This window comes from Culex quinquefasciatus, chromosome 3, assembly GCF_015732765.1.
Source record: "Culex quinquefasciatus strain JHB chromosome 3, VPISU_Cqui_1.0_pri_paternal, whole genome shotgun sequence".
NCBI classification, from domain to species: domain Eukaryota; kingdom Metazoa; phylum Arthropoda; class Insecta; order Diptera; family Culicidae; genus Culex; species Culex quinquefasciatus.
In genome coordinates this window covers 142,485,394-142,510,311 of record NC_051863.1, presented here as the reverse complement: position 1 = coordinate 142,510,311, position 24,918 = coordinate 142,485,394, and the positions used below count along the sequence as shown (strand labels likewise).

General features: G+C 34.7%; 1 protein-coding gene across 1 annotated transcript in view; it reads right to left on the bottom strand.

The window, feature by feature from the left end:
• The window catches only part of LOC6038416, a 61,376-nt gene that overhangs the window by 6,089 nt on the left and 30,369 nt on the right, over window positions 1–24,918 (bottom strand). The window contains exons 4-5 of the mRNA XM_038266322.1: window positions 21,650–21,826; window positions 15,313–15,459 (exon numbers count right to left, since the gene is read on the bottom strand). Of these exons, the coding sequence (XP_038122250.1) occupies window positions 15,313–15,459; window positions 21,650–21,826 (324 nt within the window). The remainder of the gene's footprint in view (window positions 1–15,312; window positions 15,460–21,649; window positions 21,827–24,918) is intronic.

Below are 24,918 nucleotides of genomic sequence, written 5' to 3'. Positions count from 1 at the left end.
CACTGAATCCCACTGAATGGTTGGTCACTTTTTAGTTTGTATTCCGTGACGAACTGTAATTTTTTACACGGAGTTCACTCACACTATCCAAATAAATACTTGGTGATGTGGGTGAGCTTCGTGTAACAAGCCGCCACTCTTTCAGAAAAAATCAACAGAATTATGATCAAAACATTAATTTTGCCGTAGATTGGATGTTTGCTGAAGAAATAGTTCGACATATGTCTATTTCCAACTTGAGAACACTGATTCAATAAATTCCAATCAAAATGTATTCGATTAATTGCACTGGAACCAGATACAAACACAAACATGATATAATTTGTTTACGAGTGCTTTGGGAGGAAACATTCCGGGAATTTTCCTTCAAAGTCCAAACAAACGAGAAATGGCAAAACAACATCCTACGGAAGAATGGAATGTTTGCTGCTTTACCATCGAAAAACAAAAATCCTTGCAGTGATTTCTCGGTATGTGTATTTTTATTTCACTTTCCATTCTGAAATGATATACTCATTATGCACTTCTCTCGAGCAACGTTTCAGCAAGTTGTGCTGCCAGCAAATGCACCCCGAAAGTGATATCTTTGCATTTGCTTTGAAGCACTTTCCCCAGAATGGAGCACATGATGATAGTTATGATAATATGAGTGTGTGTGTGTGTTTGCAATTTCATCTTGCTCACGGTCAGTCCAACTGACACACACCAAAAGCTTCAAGGCGAAAGCTAAAAGCCCTGAATAATTGTTTTCCAGGTAAAGGTAATGCATACATTTAGCCACAAGTGCGGTGGAAATCGACAATGGTCAGAGTGTTTATGTGTGCCGCACTTGAGGGAAGAGCTTGGAGAGAGGAGAGCTTTTTGAGAAGCTGTGCAGTGTGTGTTTGTTTTTGTGTCGAGCACACCCGCACATCTTGGAGGAAAGCTTGAAAAGCACATACGAGCAGAAAGGGAGAATGCCTGATAGTGGAACACATAAAATTAGAAAAAAGAAAAAAACAGTATTTTTTAACTGTCTTATCAAATACTTTCACATTGTTGTTAAGTTACGGTAAAATGGCAATGGCAAACAAAATATTATGTTTTTGCAGGGAAAATAAAATTACATATTCGTAGAACTCCTAAGTAATTAGTCCGTTGACACAAAATGTCGATCTTTTCACAATTTCAAGCTAGAAATCATTGCAAAACGTTTTTTAGCAAAAAAAAAAAAACGCAATGAAATCGGACTCCAGTTTTACATAAAAATCCGATGACACCAAACTTCTATCTTTTCACGGTTTCGAGCTAGAAATCGTTGAATATCGTGCCTTAGTGATAAAATACAACAAACTGGAAGGAGTCGTACTATCCCACAGTCACGAGGTATCAAAAAGAACTTGGAATCATGATCTTAGACCAAAATTACCTCTTGGATCAAAACTTCACGGAAATCGAACAGGTTGCTGTGTACGGTGGTCAGAATCACTTATATAATTTGTTATTTTTGATGCTTGATGAAATTTCAACATTCGAGCCAAAACCAAATGATTTCACAAAGAAAGTTAGTGGTGGATTATATTAGGGGATCTTTAACCCATATATGGTCATTCACTCCCGAATTCTACAAACTAATCTTTCCTGTTGATATAATTACTTTGAACGAACGGCTAGCGCGAGTACTACAAGTGCTCTTTCCCGCTCGCGAGTGAGCAAAGTTTTCCTTCTTATCACTCGAATTCCAACACTGAGTTTTATAAACTAAAATTCAATCAAAAATTAGGATTTAAAAATTTGGTCTGCAATAGCAAAGTCTAGCAAAGTACCTGAGCAAAAAGTAAGTTTTATCCACCAAAACGAAAATTATAGAAAGTCTTAATTTTTCATACATTTTTGGCCTTTTTGGTAGGTTGCTCAAATGAAACCATAACAACATTTTTACCTAGGTATTTAAAAACGTGGGTTATATAGAAAATAGATTGTCCAATTTCCCGGGGTTACAAATTTCCCGGGGAACGGGAAATTTTCAACAAATTTTCTGGGAAATCCCGGGAATTCCCGGGAAATTTTAAATTTGTTGAAAATTGTTCTGATCTTGGTTTTGATAACTATTTTGCAACAAAATTGTATGGGACTGCGACTTTAATGGTTAAAATAAGTGTGAGGATCAATTAATAGCTTGACTGCATGTTAAAAATTATACAACTTTTTGAAAAATTATAAACTTTTTAAATTTGATAAGCTGTGTTTCAAATCGTTCAATAAGTCAAAAAATGATTTCTGGTGTTTTTTGATGAGAAGTATTTATTTTATCGAAGTGTTTGGACAGTGGATATTCCATATTCTAAGATCATAAAATTCCCTGAAAACTTGCTTCTGAGACCAGTTTGAGAGAGTTTGATTAAGATATCTTTTCTAGAACTAGTCATACTGGTTTCAGCTCTTAAACAAAATAGTAAAGTTTTTTTTTGCTTGCAAATCTTACTATCTTACTTCTCGTGTTTAATTACTTGAAACAACTCAATGTTTTCAAATATTTGAAGCAAGTTTATAAAATATGTTTGCATTCTTTGGACCTCTTTCAAACGATACGAAATAGTTTTTCAATGTTTTTGATGGTTTTATTATGTCACATGATTTTCGGCTTATTAAATAACTTCCCATTGCACAAAAGGATGATTTTAATTATACTATTTATAAACATCATTCCCCAATCAGTCTTCCATTATTTCGTAATTATCCCTTCAACACTTAGTGCTTCATGCAGTATTCACCTCAAATTAATATGTCTTGAATACTATTGAACGTTTTGAACTAATTCTTCTTGCACAATGTTATATGAAATATTAAATGTTGCAATTCAATTTTCATCCAATTTGATAATGGTAAACAAAAACATAAAAAAAATATCACAGTTTTGTTTTGGTGGAGGTGTTAAATGTCTTTTTTTAAACAACACCAATTACTATTTAAAAAAATAATAGATTATTTTCACTAAGCAAGATCTTTTTTCGGTGTTGAAAGCTTCAGAAATTAATATCATTAGAAATAATCTTTACATTAAATTTTGTTACCATCTGATTTATTCAAAATTAACAGTTCATTGAATTTAATAAAATCCTATTCAGATCTATAATTTTTTAACTGTACATTTAAAAAAAATGGTTCAAAACAGTTAAGAAAATGTTTACTTTCGCTTGAATTTCGGGAATCCCCGGGAAATTTTCAAATTTCCCAGCAAACGGGAAATATTTTTTTCCGGGAAATCCCGGTAATTTCTGGGACGGGAAATTGGACGCTCTAATAGAAAATCTAGTTGTTTGGGTATCAAAAGATCGGAAATTTTATGCTCTTTCCGATAGCACCTAAGATGACCTGTGAATCGTGGACCAGTTCGGATGTCGGTGGATTTTCCGACGACGTAATTCTGGGTTCGGTACGAAATTCCAACGAAAAATCAAGACTATCGATACAAAGACCCCCAAAACGGTGTTTAACCCACTCCAAAATGTTTATTTAGCAATTCTATGGTAATATATTAACACTTAGAAAAATTAAAAGTTTGCACAATTAAGTTTAGATAAGTTTTACATAGATTTTCTAGAGTTTTATAAACTTTTATATAACTTTTATAAGTAGTTAGTAAACTTTTTATTCAATCCATTTTTTTTTAATCAGTCAAAGATGCATATTTGGGGTTGAGAGACTGGATTTATGGTGATTTGTCAACAAATAACTTTATTTATATTTATTTTTCGAAAGGTGTACAAACCTTTTTTGATTTTTTGTAATAGTCATGAGTTTTTTGTAGCAAAATGTTTGGCAAGAGTTTCCGAACAAAACGTAGTACTAGGTTTTTGTCAAACTTTAAATTGTTTGCATGTTTCATCACTAAATGTGCATAGTGCCCAAGGGGTGTAAATATTTTTTTTATATACTGTTTATTATTCAAATATGTTGACCTCTTCGGTAACACTTAGATAAAAATCTCAAATTCAAGCTTTAATCGGTCTTTAGCAACTGATTCTGTGATTTCCGATATCAAATATCTGACTGAATTGTGTGATTTCCGATATACATTACTTTGTGCACTTTATTAACATTAATGTTTAGTAACATTTTGTTGTAAATGTGTTTTAACTATTCAAGATGATGTGGTCTTTTTACATTTAAAAAAATCAATTGTTAACGAAGAGGGTTTCATATTTTTGTAAAGGATAAACTTTTTAATAATTTCTCTGAGGACACAAATGAAGACACAAAATTGAATGGATAAAACAATGCTGCAAAATAACGGTTTTGGTTAATTGGAAGAACCCCACAAAAAATATTTATTTTTTTTAGAAATTGCGCCGATTTGCATTAATTATATTTTTTTATTTAATCTTGAATTCCGATACAAGAATTAATAAAAAGAGGGATAATGGAGACTAGAGGGTGACGAGCGGGAATTCCCGGGAAAAATTTCCCGGGAAATTGACCATTTTTGGACCTCTCGATTCCCGGGAAATTCGGTCGAGACTCCCGGGAAATTTAAGCTTATAAATATCGAAATAAAATTATTTAAACTGATCAGAAAAACATTTGAAAAATTCAAAATTGTTTAGAACATTGAATGTCCAATGTTCGATGTTCAAGTTCGAATAAACCAATGTTTCTCTAATCTTCTTATTCGGAAAGTGTAAATTTTAACTTGTCAAAAATTCCAATAACTATAATTTAGAGAAGCCATAAAAAGGTGGACCTCAAAATTTACCTTAAAAATTATTTAGCAGTTACACCCCAGATATGAAATCAAATGTTTTATTTTCAAATATTATTTTTTCTAATTATTTGTAAAAGCGAAAAGCTTTTTCAAGTTAAGTTCAATTTCCATATCTTCTCTTGAGCAAAGCAATCCAATCTAGTTTTTTGTGAACATTTGGGTTTTCCTGATAACTGTAAATATTTCTTCAATTAATATTTAATGTTGAACTTAAAAATTACAAAAAAAAAAACAATTTAATTTGTTGTTTTGAGTCGTTGTTTATCATATTGCAAAATTCCCGATAATGGGAAATTATATATAACCTACCGCCATCAGGGGTGACATTGGGTCTGGGGGGTGAGATTGGGTCATACAAAAATGCGGAAATTTGTATGACCCAATCTCACCCCCCAGACCCAATGTCACCCCTGATGACGGTATATTAGTTATCTATATATATAAAAAATTTCGATGGTTTTGTTCGAACGCAGATTGTATGGGAATAATTACGTAAAATAAAATTTTGATCACAGGAGGCTGAATAAGCAAAAAAGTTAAAAACGTCAACAAACGAAAAGAAGGCAGAACGAAGTTTGTCGGGTAAGGCTTGTTTTTTACAAAAATCTAATAACAAGTTTGTGAACCTTTTGAAAAATCACTCAGTGCGAATTAAGATTCGTAAGTATTTTAAACTACAATTTTAAGTCTTAAAAAACTCAAGAAACGATTTTGTTTTTGCAGAATCAGAAAAAAAATCAAAAGTTTTATATAGTTCGTCAAAACAATGAGGCTGCTTAAATTAACGTTTCATAGAATTAGTATGAATTAACAGTAACTGAATTCATTTAAAAGAAACAAATTTATTACTATTCATTTTAAATTTTTGACACTGTTGGCGTAGTAAAAGAAAACTCCCGGGTCCCGGGAATTCCCGGGAAATTGCCAAGTTCAACTCTCGATTCCCGGGAAATTGAAAATCTCGAGAATCGTCACCCTCTAATGGAGACGTTTTGTGACAAAATAACTTTTTTAAAAGTCAGATCCTCAACAACTCCCAAAAGTTCCCACTTTGCTCTGAAAGGTGCTCTACAACTATCTCCATGAGATTATGGAGCTAACTTGTTTCTTAAAAGATGCAGCGTCTCCATAACTGGCCTAAAACGTGATTTTTCACCAATTTTCTATTTTTGTATTTTTTTTTATCTCCATCGTCTTTCCCGGAAGTTTTTGAAAAACTTAAGCTAAACCAAACCATTGTCAAGAAACAGCTCTTCAAGAATATATAAAAATAAGATAAACACGATGGTAATAAACAATAATAATAATATGATTGGAAAATTGGTCAAAACCATGTTTAAAAATTTAAACTGTAAAAAAATAAAATTGAAATGCACTTGTTGATGTTTCATGTTTATCGAATTTCCAATAAAATGAAGCTACGAGAAAGTCCTTATTTTTTTTAAAGGTCCGATGAACCATTTTTTTTTTTGCTTTTTGGGTGTTTTAAAACCTTTCTTTGGTAATCTTAACCCCCTCCCCCTAAACCCCCATCGTGGACAATTTTCATAGAAAAAAAAATGTATGGAGCGTGGACAACCGCCAACCCCCCCACCCCTTAAGTGTCCACGTGGTTTATGGATGGCCTGATAGAATTGCAAGATTTTACCATCTACATTCAAGGGGTTTCTCCTTTGTTAGAGATTGTTCCCAAAAAAAGCCTTTGAATGTGTTTGTTGGTCATTTGACATGGGGTCCACTTGGGATCAACTTGAGCAAACAAAAATTCGCTCTATTCATTCTGGAGCAAAAAGCAGTTCCCATTGTCTTCGTTGTATCACAAGCCTTTTTTTTTAAATATATGCGAAAAAAATAGCCGGTGAAGGCATTTGCATACATGCTAGTTTCTTGAAGCACAAGCAAAACAGTAACAAGCGATCCCTTTTTATTTTGGGGAAAAAAAGATTTTCAAACCGAATGCTTTCTTCTGCTCATTTGACTTGGCTTGCGGCGAGCTTGCTGGTTTGCATAATAAAGCTCTATTGTTCTTGTGGATAAAAGAGAAAGTGCAGCCAGCCTTTATAGCGTGGTGGTGGTGGTGTTTGGTGATACGCTAGCTTTATTTGTCTAAATATATGCGATTTTGCCTTGCATGCCTGAGTGTGAGAGAGAATGAAACAATTAAGAAAAAATGGCAATAAAACGAATCAATCGAAGAAAACAACAGTGAAGAAGGAAAAGCGAATGAAACAAGTGGAGAAGAAAAATGGAAACAAGCGACAAAATGAAAATAAAGAATAAAATCAACGGTTAAACTGTGGTTACCAGATTGGTTGTGTTTGTAACTTTTACGTTTTACTTATATTTCGCCATATTGCTTATATGCATGAAACATTTCTGGAAAAAGAAAGATTTTACCTCGACCGTCAATACCGCTGGCTATGCTTCTTTTTTTCGCGTAATTCTGTAACGAACTTCAAATTTTGATTTTCCTCTGTGTGTGTTTTTTTTGTTGTTGCTTTTTTTATTTCTTTATGTAGAGCAAACGAGAACGACTTGAAGCATAAAACTTAAAAAAAAACGCGTTCGCAAATAATGACATTGTGTTCCGTACAATATGTGGGGCTTGTTTTCGTCCTTTTACACGGTGAGGGAGTTTTGCTTTCTACAGTGCTGCTCGAGTTGTGATTTCGATTGCTGGATTGTACGTTTGAGCGCTAAAGTGGTGCTAACGTTGTTCTTGGAACACTGAAGGCAGACGTATGCACGTTGGATCGAGATCAAAGTTATGTTGTTTGGTAGCAATCTGCGAATTGGTTTTTTAAACTTCAAGTTTAACGAGATTATGAACCGACCCCTTTTTAAAGTGTGATTGTGACCACTTTAACAGTTAAACAACTTCTTCAAGTTTGTTTTATTGTTTAAAAATCCTTGTTTAAATTGTTTAAAAAATGTGGCATTACAAGTTAAAATATTTTTTTTTCTGACATACAAAATCTACACATTCCTAGATGTAATACTGTCATGATTTTTTTTACTGTGATGATTAGATGCTTAGATATTGCAGACACAGTGAAAAATAACCTTGGCCGATTCTCACTGCCACTGCCGGTTTGCAAACTGTCGTACAAATTGAAATTCCTTATAATTATAAATTTAACAAGCTCTAGTAAGGCCGTTGCAAATATTTTTTAAAGTTTTTATATTTTTTTATTTGTGAAATTCCGTTGTACAGTACTGCAAAAAGTTTTTTTTCGATAAAAAAAAATCACAGGTGCTTTGATATTTTGAAAACTAAAGATTGCAAAACATCTGGGCAGGTGTAAAATGCATTTTAAATCACTTTTTCATTCAAATGTTAAAAGCATCGCTTGTGATTTCAATTTTTATATTTTTTAATTTGTTTGCCCCCCCCCCCCCTCCCCTCGACTTTGGCCAGAGTTGAGGGACATAAACATCAAAAAATATTTGCAACGGCCTTAGTTTTGCATAACCAAATCCATTTTTATTTGAATTTGTGTCAGAAAAATGTTTTATTTTACCCAACCAAAGAAAAAAAAAACATATTTTTCAAAGGGATTTAACTTATTTCGTAATTTTATATGAAAAAGTCCTCATGCTTCATTAAATGTAAACATTTCAAATGCTAACTTTTTTACTATCCATTTTTATAGTAAGACTTTGAATTTTCATCAGAAAAAAATTATGTTTCAACAATTTGTACATTCTGCTTTTTTAAAAGAGGATTTTCTTGGATTTTAATGCAACTGAGGGTACCGTAAACTGTGAAAACTTTGATAGCCGGGGTAATATTAATGGGCTAAAGATTTTTTACTCAAGATAAAAAAATATGAAATAAATATGAGCGGATAAATATAAAAGGTAAACAATTAAAGCTTTCAATAAATCGATGCCTCTGTGCTCTCTTATGCTAACTAGATAGGAAAACCAGCCAGCTTAGTACAAGAGAGCACAGAGGCATCGAAATGTTGAACAGTCAAAAACATGGTTAAACTTCAATTAGGAAAACGACGATACATAGGATTTTTAACATAATTTCAAGATGTTATGGTTTTCTCAACTATCATATATTGGAATTGTAAAACGTATTGTATACACGAATTCTTTTTATATTTTCCACTAAGAACAAATAAAATTAGTTTATAAATGTCAAGCTCAAGGTTATCAATGCAATATGTTCACTTTTAAGCGGCAATTTGTAAGAAACACAGTGATTTTAAAAGTCAATCCGAATAAAGAAAACTTTCAAGAAATTTCTTTTTCAAGCATATTAGAAAAAATCTGTTTGTAAAAAGAACATGTACAAGTACATTGTATGATTTAGTTCAGTTGTTATAAATGTTGTATCAAAGCTTATCGGTTGAACAATATATCTAGATTACTTTTTCAAAACAACCAATGCGCCATGGGTTTCCTTTGTACACAGAACCTTTTGAAAACGTAAGCGAGATATAAAAAATATATTAAAATTCTAGCAGTTTCATCCCAGTTTACGGTTACCATAGATTCCTGAGATTTATATTGTTCTGTAAAAGCCAAAGATTCTTATAGTGCCAATTAAGTAATCCAAAAAACCCGATTACTTAATAAGGAAAAGTGGCAAAATTCCTAGAATTTAGGAATTTGGTACTTTTTTTATTTCAGTGTAGGAAATCATTATACACTGCTACACGAACACAGTAAAAAATGTGTAAATTTGGTGGGTGTAAAATAGGATGGTTTAACATTACATTTGTATTACAAAAGCCGAATCGACCTTACCAGGTTTCAGTACCGAAAAGGACCTAATAAAAATATTTTTATGAAAAAAAAAAAACATTACATTTATTATGATGTAATATTACCTCAATTTAGACTGAAAAAGTGGCAGAAAAGTGGTAAGTTTACACATGTTTAGAGGTACAATAAGATATTTTTCTGACATGAAAGATGTACTCATTCCCATAGGTAATATAACCATGATTTCTTTACTGTGTAGTACATGTTAGATTTTGAGTAAAACTGCGATTAAAAAATTGTTGAAATAACGATTTAATAAAACAATAACCACTTTATATTTATGTTTCATGTTGGTCTTTTCACCAACGTGCACTTTCTTCAGTTGAAAAATTTGTGTCAAATTAGTTGTGTTGGTTTTATTGCCTTTGATTTCTTTTAAACAAATTAATCGATTACTGAACAAATCTAGTGATGTATATTCACCTGTTTCATCAAGATCAAATCCATTACTAGACAAATCATTGTGAATTTAAACATGTGTTGAAACGAAAACAACTGTGTTAAGATCAGGACACAGATACATCGAGAGCGAGCACCGCCACACATACACACACGCAATTGATTGTCTTTCTTTTGTCACACAGAGGGTGAACAAATATGCACATGTAATAACTGAACAACAGATAAACAGAAAATAGAACCATGATACATGATGGAACAACAAAGAAACTAAAAAAACGGTAGAAAAACGTAGAAACGGAACAAATGTACACAATATACACGCACACAGTTATACAGAAAGAGATGATGAGAGTTGGTATAGCGAATATCGAACACATCGAACAGCATTCCAGTAAACAAGTTTGATACACACAAGTTTTGATTTTTTTTTTCTTCGAATGTTAGTTTTCGATGTAGTCTACTAGGAAGAAAGGGACGAGTGGGAGGAGAGGGATTTGTATCGAGATATAGCCCAAAGGTAAAAGGGCAGCACTGAATTACATCCGGGTGCATCCTGGACGCTGGCCAGAATTTCCGCTTTAGGAAATAGTAAATGTAATCATCCATTTTTGTTGTTTTATTGCGGAACACTGTCTTATCTTTGAAAATGGTTTTGAAACTGGAAGTTATAAAAGCTTTGTTTATTAGAAGGGCATTTTGCAGCTTTAAAGAATAACAATAAATACAAAAGACATTTGACAGGGGTTTCCGTTACTAATCTATTGTCAAATTTGTCTTTATGACCAAAATTCGTATCAAAATAAAATTAAAATATTTTTTTCAATGTTTTTTCTCCTTTTTACAATTTGCTGATTTACTCTGGAGATGGTCGAGAAGACTATACTGAGTAAGTAAAGTTGATTCTCACACCAGCTAATGAAAACGCTTAGAGAATTTAGAATTCTAAGGAAAATGGGAAAACTTGATACCTAGCCTTTATCTCGTCAGTTTGTGGGTAACATTTATAAGATTAGGTTGCAACAAAAATGATTTTTTGGCGAGCATTCAGGAGCTTGTTCAAATTTCAATCCAAAAGATCCTTTCTCTATGTTTTGATTTGTGCAGAAAACAATCAAAATGTTTGAATTATTCAATCATAAACTTATCAACTTGAAAACTGTTAAAAGATTAATGTTGAATTTAACTACTTACTCTTTACACAAACATTGTCTGAAATATTTTATTGATATGTTTAGTTCTTCGTAAACCATTTCAGCATATTTTGTTAACAAAAAACATCAGCTTGTGTAAACAGCTTAATTTAGGACTAGTTTGACTTCATTATTTAAATACATTTTCATATGAAACTCGCCAGTTTTCTTGTGAAATTGTTACTTGCATGTAACTTAGCTTCTTTTATAACTTGTAGATAATCAATAATTTTTATGAATAAGCTACATTTTGCTAAAATTTCTTCAAATATTTGAAGACATTTCTAACATTTTAAAAGATTTTATTTTTTTTTGATCTGGCTCAAACTTTGTGGGGGCCTTCCCTATGACCAAATAAGCTATTTTGTGTCGTTGGTTCACCCATACAAGTCTCCATACAATTTTGGATGCTGTCCATACAAAAATGGTATGTAAATATTCAAACAGCTGTAACTTTTGAGTGAATTTTCTGATCAATGGTGTCTTCGGCAAAGTAGGTATTGTTGAGGACTTTTGAGAAAAAAATAGGTACACGGAAAAAAAAAATTGCAGATTTTTTAATCAACTTTTTTTTCACTAAAACTCAATTTCCCAAAATACGTATTTTTTGATTTTCGAGATTTTTTTATATGTTTTAGGGGACAAAAATCCGCAACTTTTGAGCCATAGAGAAACACGGTCAAAAAATCTGCCGCCGAGTTATGAATTTTTGAAAAAAAATAGTGATTTTTGGAAAAAATCGAAGTTTCATGCAAAAACAAGTTTGACATTATTTTTTAATGCAAAATTGAACTTGCAATCGAAAAGTACTTTACATATTTTTTGATAAAGGGCTCCGTTTTCAAGATATAGCCACCGAAAGTTTGATTTTAGCGAAATATTTGCAGTTTTTCGATTTTAAAAATAGTGACCATGAGTGACCGTTTCTAAAAATATGTTTTTTTGAAAAGTTCAGAAAATTTGCTATAAAATTGTCAAAGAGTCATTGCAGATTGGATCTCGGGTTGCTGAGATAGAGCCGCTTTAAGAAAAAGAAACACAAAAATTGAAGTTTTCTAAATCTCACCAAAACAACCCACCATTTTCTAATGACGATATCTCAGCAACTAATGGTCCGATTTTCAATGTTAAAACATAAAACATTCGTGAAATTTTCCGATCTCTTCGAAAAAAATACTTAGAAACAAATTAAATCAATACTAGCATTTTGAATGGGCGTAATATTCAATGTTTGACCCTTTTAAATTGCTAGTCTTGATTTAAAAAATATTTTTTTCGAAAAGATCGGAAAATTTCACGAATGTTTCATGTATTTACATTTAAAATCGGACCATTAGTTGCTGAGATATCGTCATTAGAAAATGGTGGGTTGTTTTGGTGAGATTTAAAAAACTTCAATTTTCGTGTTTCTTTTTCTTAAAGCGGCTCTATCTCAGCAACCCGAGGTCCAATCTGTAATGTCTCTTTGACAATTTTATACCAAATTTTCTGAACTTTTCAAAAAAACATATTTTTAGAAATGGTCACTCATGGTCACTATTTTTAAAAATCGAAAAACTGCAAATATTTCGCTAAAATCAAACTTTCGGTGGCTATATCTTGAAAACGGAGCCCTTTATCAAAAAATCTGTGAAGTACTTTTCGATTGCAAATTCAATTTTGCATTAAAAAAAAATGTCAAACTTGTTTTTGCATGAAACTTCGATTTTTTCCAAAAATCACTATTTATTCAAAAATTCATAACTCGGCGGCAGATTTTTTGACCATGTTTCTCTATGGCTCAAAAGTTGCGGATTTTTGTCTCCTAAAACATATCAAAAATTCTCGAAAATCAAAAAATACGTATTTTGGGAAATTGAGTTTTAGTGAAAAAAAAGTTGATTGAAAAATCTGCAATTTTTTTTTCCGTGTGCCTTTTTTTTTCTCAAAAATCCTCAACAATACCTACAACTTTGCCGAAGACACCAAATTGATCAGAAAATTCACTCAAAAGTTACAGCTGTTTGAATATTTACATACCATTTTTGTATGGACAGCAGCCAAAATTGTATGGAGACTTGAATGGGTGAACCAATTACGCAAAATAGCTTATTTGGTCATAGGGAAGGCCCCCACAAAGTTTGAGCCAAATCAAAAAATACAAAAAATAAAAATGTTCGAAACCGGCCGATTTCGTAGAGAGTTGCTCAAGTTTTATTTTGAGATGTTTTTTTTTCAAGGCGTTTGGTATGAAATATTTAAATTACAAATCCATACCAGCCTCAATTTTGAAGTCTCTATTGGACGTAACAGGAGCTGGCGCTTTGTGTTTGAATTTTAAATGGGATTTTACCTGTAAAAAAAGATTTTTTCAAAAAATTCAATTCTTGAGGCAATTTGGCCACTAAAGCGTTTATTTTGAGCATCACTGGCGTGTAGGCCAGATCCTTGCACATCTTTTTGTATAAATAACATTAAAGTTTGGAGCACCCTGGAGTGGTTTGGTGAAAATTTTCAGTGAAACAAAACAGTGAAAATCAACTATTTGACGGAAATTTAATTGTTTGTCCATTCACAATGAGAATTAAAAAAAAAATCAGACCCAGAATGTGATCAAACAACCTCCTGGTTAAATTAACGATATTCATTAAACTTCATCAAAACGACTCTTGGAAAGTAAATGGAATTAGATTTGACCAAGGAAAGTTCTTTAAACAGTTAATTATTACACAACCTTGACAATTGCTTTGCAATGTTGTTGTTGTTTTTTTTTTTTAATTTAGGCCGTTGCAAATATTTTTTTAAGTTTATGTCCCTTGACTCTGACCATAGTCGAGAATTTCATAAAAATTCTTTAAATTTTAAACAAGCTCAAAGCAAAGTAATCCACTTTAACGACCCCCGGGTCTTTTGTGGTCTCTGTTGCAAGTTTCTGCTCATTTCTAGGCGTCCGAAGGTTATGTGTGGTGAGTCACTCAAAACCTCTTTTACGCAAATGGACCGACGTTTTACTTCCCCATCCGATAGAAGGCGTGGTCAGGCAAATCTCGTCTCGAAAAATGCCACCGGGTCCGTCTGGGATTGAACCCAGGCCATACTGGGATTCAGAGGCTACCACGCTAACCACTAAACCACCGGACCCGACAAGCTCAATCATGCTGAATTTGATTATCAATGCAGAAAAATTCATTTTAGATTATCTTCAGTTGATAAAACTTACATTTTCATTGAAATTTCAAAGTTTTTTGAAATAAAAAACAAACAAAAAATTGCCCTCTGATTTTCGGATCAATTTTGAAGGGGAAAGGGACATAAATTTTGAAAAATATTTGCTACGGCCTTATTAAACTGTAGTTAATATTCCAAAATATTTAATAATCCCATTCCTTTTTTTGAATTTTGGTGTTTGATACATTTATCTGAGTAAAACAATTAATGTTCTTTGTAATTGGAAACTTTTAATAGGAAAGTATTCACAATTTTCAACCAAAATCAGGATCACAGATGCTTTTCTGATGAAGATCGCCATGGTTTCTTTTACTGTACAGATTAAACAACAATAGACTCTGAAGTTGTTTTTAAAATTAAAATTATATTGTTCGAAAATCAAATTTTTGAAGGTTCTTATTAGTTTTGGTTTAAATTTCGCCTGATCTAATTCATTGTATAGGACAATAGAAAGTACAACAATTACACGTATAAGGAAGGACACATCGATAAAAAAGAGGTGGGATAGTGACAGTGGTGTGACAGGAGGATAGGACATCTTAATTTTTGATTTTGCTTTTTTTTCTTCTTTTAGCAGCTATAATATTGCAGGTGAAGTTTAAGAATGGTGAAGAATGGGGGAGTTTACCGCGACATTTGCCACCTCGCTAGCCGGCGTCGGCAGCGCTCCCATTTCAACGCTATCGTTCTCGTAGCTGTAATGATTGACCCCGTTGTCGTCGGGTTCGTCGTCGTAACTGGAGTCGTCATTACTGCTGGAGGCGTATTTGGTGGTTTTGCAAAATTTCGACAACAGTTTGTTGTGGTTCCTGAGCGACGGAATGTCCAGAAAGAGCAGCTGTTTCTGGTGCTCCAGCTGGCGCTCGAGATATCTGGTCATATTGTCGTCGCTCAGGTGGTCGCTCGGATGCTGACTAGTGTTGGATCTACTACTTCTAAGCGCAGATATGTGACATGATACAAGCAATATGGCGGCAGATCTAGCCGCACCTGTACGCGAGGTTGACACCAGGACGCCTTTGGAGCCGTGCAAGGGCGCCGAGGACGGCCGTCGATTGCCATAGGAACCGATGGAACCGCTAGATCGTTGACTGGAACGCGATGACGGCCGCGCCGACTGTATTGTCAATGGAATCCCTGCGAAAATCCGTTTGCGCCGAACCCGTGGCAACCATTGTGTTGTTTGTGTTTAGTTTGTTGGGTTTTTTGTTTGTTTGTTTAAAAAGCCATTTTTTATGTTATGATTTACATTGTATGCAGATCCAAAGAGAAGAGACAGAATAGAAAGAGACAAGCGTACATACCGGGTTAGAATGTAAGAATCATTATTCAGCATTACTCATTATTTAAGGTGAAGGTTTTAATATGGTTGGCAATCATGCGAATGAGAAATAAAGAGTTTATTTTTGTTTTAAAAATACATGTTCCGCTAGGATAGTAGTAGACTTGATAATAATGAGAAAATAACAAAAATCAGTATTGGGCCGAATGAAAGTAAGAATGTAATCGGGATTGTCTTGGTTGTACAATTTTCAAATGTATGAATTTCGCAGGAAAGCAAATCAAAAGATGAAATCAGAAACACACTTGTTATGACTTACGATTTTTAAATTAGAGGTTCGTCACTTTGAGGCTGAAATATTGATTCTTCAACACGTTTTAGTTGCAATTTGCCAAATTTACATTTTCCAGTTTGGTTTGTTATTCATGTTTTCACATATAAAATAGGCAATTAATATCACTCTACGTAAAATGAGAAAGAATTGGCCAAATGAGTAAACATTTTATATGAGCGATATATGATGCTTGACTGACGAAAAATTGGATTTTTAATTGTTTTGTTGAACATTGAGCTTAATTAGCATATATTTCCTAATTGAAAAGGTTTTAAACAATTTTCTATTTTTCAATAAGGCTTCCGTGGTAATTTCGGCTAGAAAAAAAATTATTTAAATTAAATTAACCCTCAATCTTTGCTACAGTATCTTGAAATTGTGATACTAAGCAATTTCTTGGCTAACTTGTAGCATTAGAATCAAATGTACTCCGATTTGGAAGAAATTCGTTTTTGATGATGCTTTCCACAAATAAATTTTAGTATAAGGGAGAGTGGGGCAAGTGTAACAAGCTAAGGAAATGCTCGTTATAACCCACTAAAAACGTTAAAAAATCAGTCGGATTTTTTATAATCAGTTATTCCAGGTCTTGGCTAAGACTTTGATAGAACAAGTTTAAAAAAAATCCAGTTTTTTAATGTTAAAAATTGATTTTAAATTTTTTGATTTTCTGTACGTTCTACTCAACTAGTGGGGCAAGACGAACAACCCGTTTGGGCAAGAGGAACAATGCATGAAACAACATGTTAATTTGCTAACAATTGAACTGTTATTACTTAGATACATCAGATTAGAATGTATTTGAAACGTTTGTATAGTGTTTAGATTAAATAATAATATTCTACTAAAAATTTGATCGCTTTAACGAAAAAAAAAATATTACTTAGATGATAAATAGTAAATTTTTATAATATCACTATATTTTGTATGGACAGTTTTTCAACAATTTTTTATCAGTTTTTAAGTACTTTTATGTATTTATTTCCCAATAATATATGTTGTTGCAGCAATTCATATTTTTTTTTCCATATTAAAAATCCATGTGGTAAACTTGCCCCACCTGAACAAGATTTTTTAAGAGCTTCAAACAAAAATAACCAAGAGTTAAATCATACTTTATAATATGTGCAAGTCATTGGTAGGGACACTACTGATAAAATGAGCCTTAAAACTAACCCCAAGCCTTATTTTGTACTTTCCAAATATTATAAGAAAACAAAGGTTTTGAAAAAAAACTTCATTAAATCTTATGCCCCGTGGCGTATACGTCGTTTTGGCGGTTATGTGTTAGTAGAATCAGCTAATTGCATTGCTAGCAACAATTCCTCATACTGGAAATAATCAAAATTGCAAAAATTACGGCCGTACGAGCGATTGTTCCTCTTGCCCCATATGGTCGTCTTGCCCCAGCTTCCCCTATCATATCTGCTCCACTGCTCAACCAATTTCAAGTCACTACGCTGCATACATTAGAATGCTATACAAATGAATTTTTGGCGTGCGTTGAGGGGCTCGAGAACTAATCCCTCGAGGTTCATTTGCAAAAAAGGTCATCCGTAAAAACAAAAAACGAAAGGTGTCGACTACGGGAATCGAATAAGAGACCTTTTACAAACTAACTCAATGACTTAACTGCCTCGGCCACCACAGCATGGAGGCCAAGGAGTGGTCAGAAGTCGATGAATGGTACTTATTGGACATTTATTGTATCAATTAAAGAATGGTCACTGGTTTTTGCACTGAACCCTCAATTAGTTTTGAGGAAACGGTTCTCTAGACTCCGAATTGTGAGTGCATAATCGTCCCATTTGAAAAAAAGTTATCGCTAGAACTTTACAGTCGACTCTCTGGTTGTCGATCTTCTCGATTGCAATATCGAAGATTTCTTCAGTCCCTTCAAAATGCGTACTTCGATTCTCTTCATTAAGCCTGATCTATAATGGCAAATCGCAGACTGTTGCGTCTGTCACGTTTGCCCCTGTGTATTTTGTTACTTCGATGTCCGACAGGGATCGCAGCAACCGATGGTCGATACTGGACTGACATCTGTGGATCAAGTTGATGATTGTTTTCGCAAGAGTTTACTCGATATTTTCTCTTGCCTAAAGGATCTCTTCCTTCTTGGATTTTTTTTTGCTCTAAAAATCTCTTCCGGTTGTCAATAATTTCGCTTTATCATGGCTTGCACATACATTTTTCTTTGCTAAAAAAAAGCTTTGAATCATGTTTGACATTTTTGTTTGATTTGCTGGACGTTGCCGATTCTCTCCCATAACCAGGTACCGTTAGTGGGGGTGACTATGGGTCAAAAAACGATACACCTCTCGTAATTTCTTAATAACAAAAACAATTTAAACAACATCGAAAATCTTTCAACGTAGATTTGTTCTTCAACGTTTTTCAAAAAGTTCTCGCATCAAGTTTTAGTATGGTTCCCCTTGTAGGGCATGCCCATAGGGACCTTACATGCCAAATATCAGCTCATTTGGTTGTAAACTGGCTGCGCGCATCAGGGTTAAAGTTTACATGGAAATTACTATGGGAAATTGGAACTTTTTGTTCAAATGCTCCTACAGGTCTGGGAAAATAACGCGCCAACTTCTGGTATGGTCAGGCCTAAGGAGAATGGTCTGGAGAACACTTTTCCCGAAGAGAGCATATGGATTCGTTGTCCCTAGACCTGGCGCATCGGCAAACAATCCGATGTCTCCGGAATCAACGGTTTTCCCTTAAAAAGCATCAAATTTTCCTGAGCATGCTATGAAAGCTTGATGAACACCGCGACGCCATACGTCAGGCAGCTACCACGCTGATGCGCGCAGCCAGTTTACAACCAAATGATCTGATATTTGGCATGTAAGTCCCTATGGGCATGCCCTACAAGGGGAACCATACTAAAACTTGATCCGAGAACTTTTTGAAAAACGTACCCACCCTATTAGATAGTTTACTAACATTTTCCCAAAATATGGAGGATTTTGATGAACACTACCTTAAATGCAAATAGTTTGAAAATTGACCCAATCTCACCCCTTAGAAGGGATGACTTTGGGTCAAATGAAACTGAAATGATGCTCAAATACAACGATATGGTAAAAACAAGTCATCCAACAGTGTTTCTTGTTCGAGGAAATCTTATTGACATGCTACAATGTTTGAAGTGGAGATTTTCAAACAGTTGGGTAGTTTTCGAGCAATTCCAACCAAAATATTAAAAAATGATTTTTTGAGAGTTAATTTTTGGCCAAAAACGTACCACAGTCAGCACAGTCAGCAGCAGTCAGCTGCTAAAATAACAGGATTTGTTCTAGGAACGAGATTTTTTCAACGAAGTCATCTTAAGATTTCCCCTACACAACCCTTTTAGCAGAATTCAGTTTCATTGAGAAGAACCTGAGAAATGGTAAAATCCGTAAAAAATCACTTTGACCCAATCTCACCCCCCAGACCCAATGTCACCCCCACTGACGGTACAATAAAAAACATATGTTCTATCTGATGATTCTCTTCTTTGATGGTACATACCTTCAATATTGACAACCGAAGTGTCGACTTATTATACCGGAGAATGCAAGGAAAAAATGTGTAATATTACTTTTGAAGAAGTGTGAAAATACATCTTTTCTTTTGTATTTTCACAAATCCCACATAAATTGAGGTAAAATTACATAAAAAAAGAAATTGTATGCAAAATACAAATTTCTACATTCCAAGTTTTTTTTACAGTGTACAGGTTAGGACGTAACAAAAATGACTTTTTGGCGGGCATTCAAGGGTTTGTTCCAGTGGGCGTATTGAGCTCAAATCCAAAATATGAACTTGATTGGACGTAGCAGGAGCTGGGGCTTTGCATTTGAATTTTAAATGGGATTGTAGGCCAGAAATGGGGTGTAGGCCAGATCTTTGCGCATCAGCAAAATCAAATGGCGTCATATCTTTTTTGCCGGGGCCGATTTTTCGAAAAAATGCCAAACTTTGAAGGTCTGTACCGAGCTCCAGGGTGCTCCAAATTTCAATGTTATCTATACCAAAAGATGCGCAAGGATCTGGCCTACACGCCAATGATGTTGAAAATAAACGCTTCAGTGGTCAAAATGCCTCAAAAAGTTACATTTTTGAAAAAAATCTTTTTTTACGGGTTAAATCCCATTTAAAATTGAAATTCAGGAGTAATTTAAGGCAACTAGAAGTTGAAAGAAAGGACTCAGCTAGATTAACAGTGTGGACTCCGTGCCTGCAATTCCTGCTACAGTTTATATGGAACTCCAATATGAAAGTAACAGAAAAATCAGGCTTGGGGCTCAGACTGTTGAAGCAATATGATTAAAAAAACTCCGTATGGGACAACTTCGCTTTTCTGGCCGGTTTAGTTTCTGTAATATTTTCTACAAGCCATTTATTTTAATGCCTTTACTCGGATTAAACAACCATAATCGCAAAAATAGGAATTGAACAATTTTTGCCAAGGAATTCTATAGTCTGAATCAGATTGGAGAACTTTTGATCTGGCTGATTTGACATGGAATGAAATAATGTTTTAATGTTTCTAGAAATTTTAGTTTGAATTCATTTCTCTGAAACAAAACTATTTCTGAAAATATTATAATTTATGTTTATAGTAAATAAATTAAAGTAATGATTTTGTTGAAAAAATCTAAGTCTTTGTGAAATAGAAACATTTGATCTCTTTAGACAGTCTTATTTTTGATCAGCTTTTCCACTTAAAGCATAATGCTTTGATTTAGCTCAACCTAGGACTCAATTAAAGCACTTATAGTTTGCTTTGGTTAATGGTGTGTTGCATTGCATTATAATAAAGAATAAACTTGAGAAACACTTTGTTAGGGACAGATAATGCATGATATGTTGTGATTGTTTTGAACTTATTTGGAATATTTTTTCAAATTTTGAACGAACACTAAGGCCAATCACCTTTTTAAGTAAATCTGAGTTAGTTTTGGATGTTGTTATTTTTGCTGAAATGCCGCAGATAGTTTAGACAGAGTTGTAATAGTGTTGTTGTTTGTGAGTTGTCTTTAAAAAGAACAAGGATAACAGTTTGAATTTATATTTATCGTAATAGAAGAGAACACCCTTCAGCTTGCTACAGAATCCAACTCTAGACACATAGAAATGACATCTAGAAACTAGAATCATGCTTCACCATGCGAACATAGTATCTAAACATCTGAGTTGAATGTATTTTGTCTTCATCTTTGCTTAACCCAGATTACTAGCCATATCATACCGATTATTTTTAATTCTACTGCTGAGGAGAACCATCCTCGATGGCAGGTTGGGTCATCTCGAGGAGATGCTCTTCCACTGCTGGATTCTCCAAATTATCGTTTTCTGCCCTCACTAATGAAATATGTTGGAAGAAAAAGCTTAGTGGATTAGCAACCTTGACTTTTAAGTCTACTTGTGAATGAAAATGAGAATTGAATGTCATGGAATAAATTTCAAAAGTTGATTCCTTCCAATTTGAGTTGGGTGAAAATGCAACGTACTTTTTGTAATCTTACCATAATGAGTTCATACATTCGTCAAATTGTACAACCGTGGCTTTGGTAAGACAGACAAGTTCATTCGACAGTTGAACATAACGAATTTAAATTAAAACGTCCAAATAAAATAAAAGAACAAAAAAAAGGACACTAACAAAGCAAGGGACAGCCGCAGCAAGATTCCAAGGACCGCCCAGGACTTACCTGTATCACTGTTGTACAAGATCGGCGGCGCAAGGTTGGCATCGCCGAAATGTCGAGGTCGAGGATATTTCGTTTTGCTAAATAAATGCAGTACCATGCAAATGAGGCCGGCCAGCACGGCAATGCCACTGGTGACACCGAACAGTGTCGGAAGATCCGCAGTTATGGAGGCCATGTCTGGAACGGAAAAGATGGGGAGGGTGACAGGAAAAGCACGAAAAACAGGTTAGTGGAAATAGAGCCATTCTTCATGGGCAGAGACAACGGCGAGGAAAATAAAAAGTCTCTGTTGAATCATTGAAATTGGAAATTATATTCATTTATAGGAATACATATGAAAAGGATTTTCTGGAAAAAAGTGTCCTGAGTTTTGAAAATTATCTTATCAAATATGATTTTCACTTATTTTCCAGAGAATCTTCCAACTGTAGAAGATTTCGGAACTGCACCAGAAGCAGCAGTATTTTAACAGCGACGACTATTTGGCAATGTTTGGCCTTCGTGGGTGCTGCTGCTGCTGTGACGGCGGCGGTGGCAAAAACAGCGGATTTTTGGATTTGCAGAATCTATTTTGCATGCGGTGGCTTTCACCAATGCGGGAAGATGTTTGACATTTTAAGAAGATTACCGCGGCATGTCGGACGATTTATGGACACTGTGAATTGGCTTGCATGAATCGGGGTTTGTTTTCTTTTCTAATTGAAATAAACTTATTCTAAACTGCTTAAAAATAAGCTTGCTTTAATACATTTTTAGCTATTATACTCAATTCTCAACTTTGGCTTGCATATAATTGCCTTTTAAAAGCAAACAAACAATCACGCAGTCGTTAAACGTATTGTGACTGAATTATTCATACATCAATATCGTCAGAAATTCAATGGCCTGTGATTCACAAACAACATCTGTTTTCACATTGAGATTCGGCGAAACCGAGTTCACGTGCACAACTTTCAAAATGCCACACATAAAATCGCCGTGTTACGTGACCGGAAACATAGTGAATGAAGAAATGAACGTGTTTGAGGAGGAAATTCTTTATGCTTAAATTATTGTTTCGTGAATAAAGAAAAGCAGCTGAAGTCGGAGTCGAAGAGTGAAAAATGCAATGAACCCAGTGATTCTCAACCTTTTTCGTTCAATTCCCCCCTTGGTTTTGAAAATGACGTTTTTTCGTTTTTTTATGGACCCGTTTTTCCTATAGTGGCACCGTGTGTTATTTTTAGATCAAAGGAGAATGGGAGGATTTGGTCCATGGATGTACACGAACGAGACCGACTTTTTTCAAAAGATCTGAACTCCGGAGCTCAAAAGTTACAAGCTGTTTGAGCATTTTGGGTGAAAATGTACAAAAGATCGTATTTTTAGATTGTCTAAAATCAAGGGTCCTGATTGCTCCAACCGTGGTTTAGGGGTAAGCGTGATTGCCTCTCACCCAGTCGGCCTGGGTTCGATCCCAGACGGTCCCGGTGGCATTTTTCGAGACGAGATTTGTCTAATCACGCCTTCCGTCGGACGGGAAGTAAATGTTGGCCCCGGACTAACCTAAAAAAAGCTTAGGTCGTTAGCTCAGTCCAGGTGTAGGAGTCGTCTCCCTGGGTCCTGTCTCGGTGGAGTCGCTGGTAGGCAGTTGGACTAACAATCCAAAGGTCGTCAGTTCGAATCCCGGGGTGGATGGAAGCTAAGGTGTAAAAAGAGGTTTGCAATTGCCTCAACAATCAAGCCTTCGGACACCTAGCTTCGAGTAGGAATCTCGCAATCGAGAACGCCAAGGCAATGCTGTAGAGCGAATAATTTGATTTGATTTTTTTGATTTGATTGCTCCAAAACGACTCATTCACTTGCGACCACAAATTGAAAGCGACAAAAAACTGCTCTGACCGTTTCCTACCGTTTGTCGCTTTCACACCAATCGTTACAGAATACTCTCTCTTTACTCTCCCTCTCACTTCAATCGGTTAGTACAGCGAAGGGTTCAGCAGAGAGACTGATTGCTTTATGTCGCTGAGTCGCTGTGTCGTTTGCGTTTGCGATCGGCTTTGTTTTACTCAGTTATTAAAATGTTTTAAATCTATGTTATCAAAAATGTTTTTCAATTTTGTTGATAACACGACATCAATGACACATTAACAAGCAATTTCCATCATGCCAAATACAAATTTACGGCAAACTGAGGTAGTGCAGGCCAAAAGAGCGCCGAGCTGGTATGTTGTTAGATTCTCTCCTCTCTGAACGTATTCGTGTGTGACTCGGGTCGACGGCCAGAGTGGGCGAAGAAATTCAGAAAGTATTTGTGTCGCTGGGAGAAGCGATTGAGCAAGTCGTTGGCAGCCTGAGTGTAGTGTTCGCTCGCGACTGGTTGCGAGCTCCAGTCGGCAAAGATTCGCTCGGCGATGAGTGAGTGATTTCTGATCTTTGAACCGAAAATCAGGACCCTTGTCTAAAATTACTCATAAAATCATTATTTTTTTATGGATCTGGGACCATGGACCATTGTGGAAAATTGTTTTTTTTTCAGCAACAAATTTTTGGGGTCCCTTTTAGCGTCCCAAACAACCTCCCAAAATTTGGGAGCGATTGGTTGAGTCCACGATTGGCGCAAAGCGAATGAAATTTGTATGAAAATTACTATGGGGATTCCCCATTGGGGAAACATGCGATTTTAGATTTTTGATTTTAAAAAATTCATGTTTTATTATTTTATGAAACTAACACCGTAAAAGTATAGCCCTGAATGTCCTTAACAACTTTCCCCAAGACAGTATGGTGCTAAATTGCTTCTAACAAGCGATTTCCACGCTCCATACATAAAAGATTTATTTTGCATGGAAATTGTCCACGTGGTTTATGGATGGTCCCTTTCGATCATCTTGTCTTTTATCGTCGCGTATCAGCGAAAACTATCAGTTCTGATATGTCTTACCATGATAACAACATGTCTTGTTTTGTGTTAAACTGGTTCAACCGTTTGTGCAAGAGACTTACTATAGAAACAAGTCGAAACTTCACGATTTTGAAAGCGAATCATACCCAGACTGCTTCAGTGAGTACCGAAGGCTACTGTACATTGTTGTAACAACTTATCAAGATGTTTTGAGTTAACCAAGAACTCCTTGGAGGAAAGATCGGTTGGTCTACCGCCGTTACAAGCAAGAGGTCAGTGATATTTGACAACTTATCATACCCGCATAGCTTCACTCTGTGTGGTGGACTACTTTGCTAATGTGCTGGAATATCCTGGGTTACCCCAGGACTCTCTGGAGTTAAGA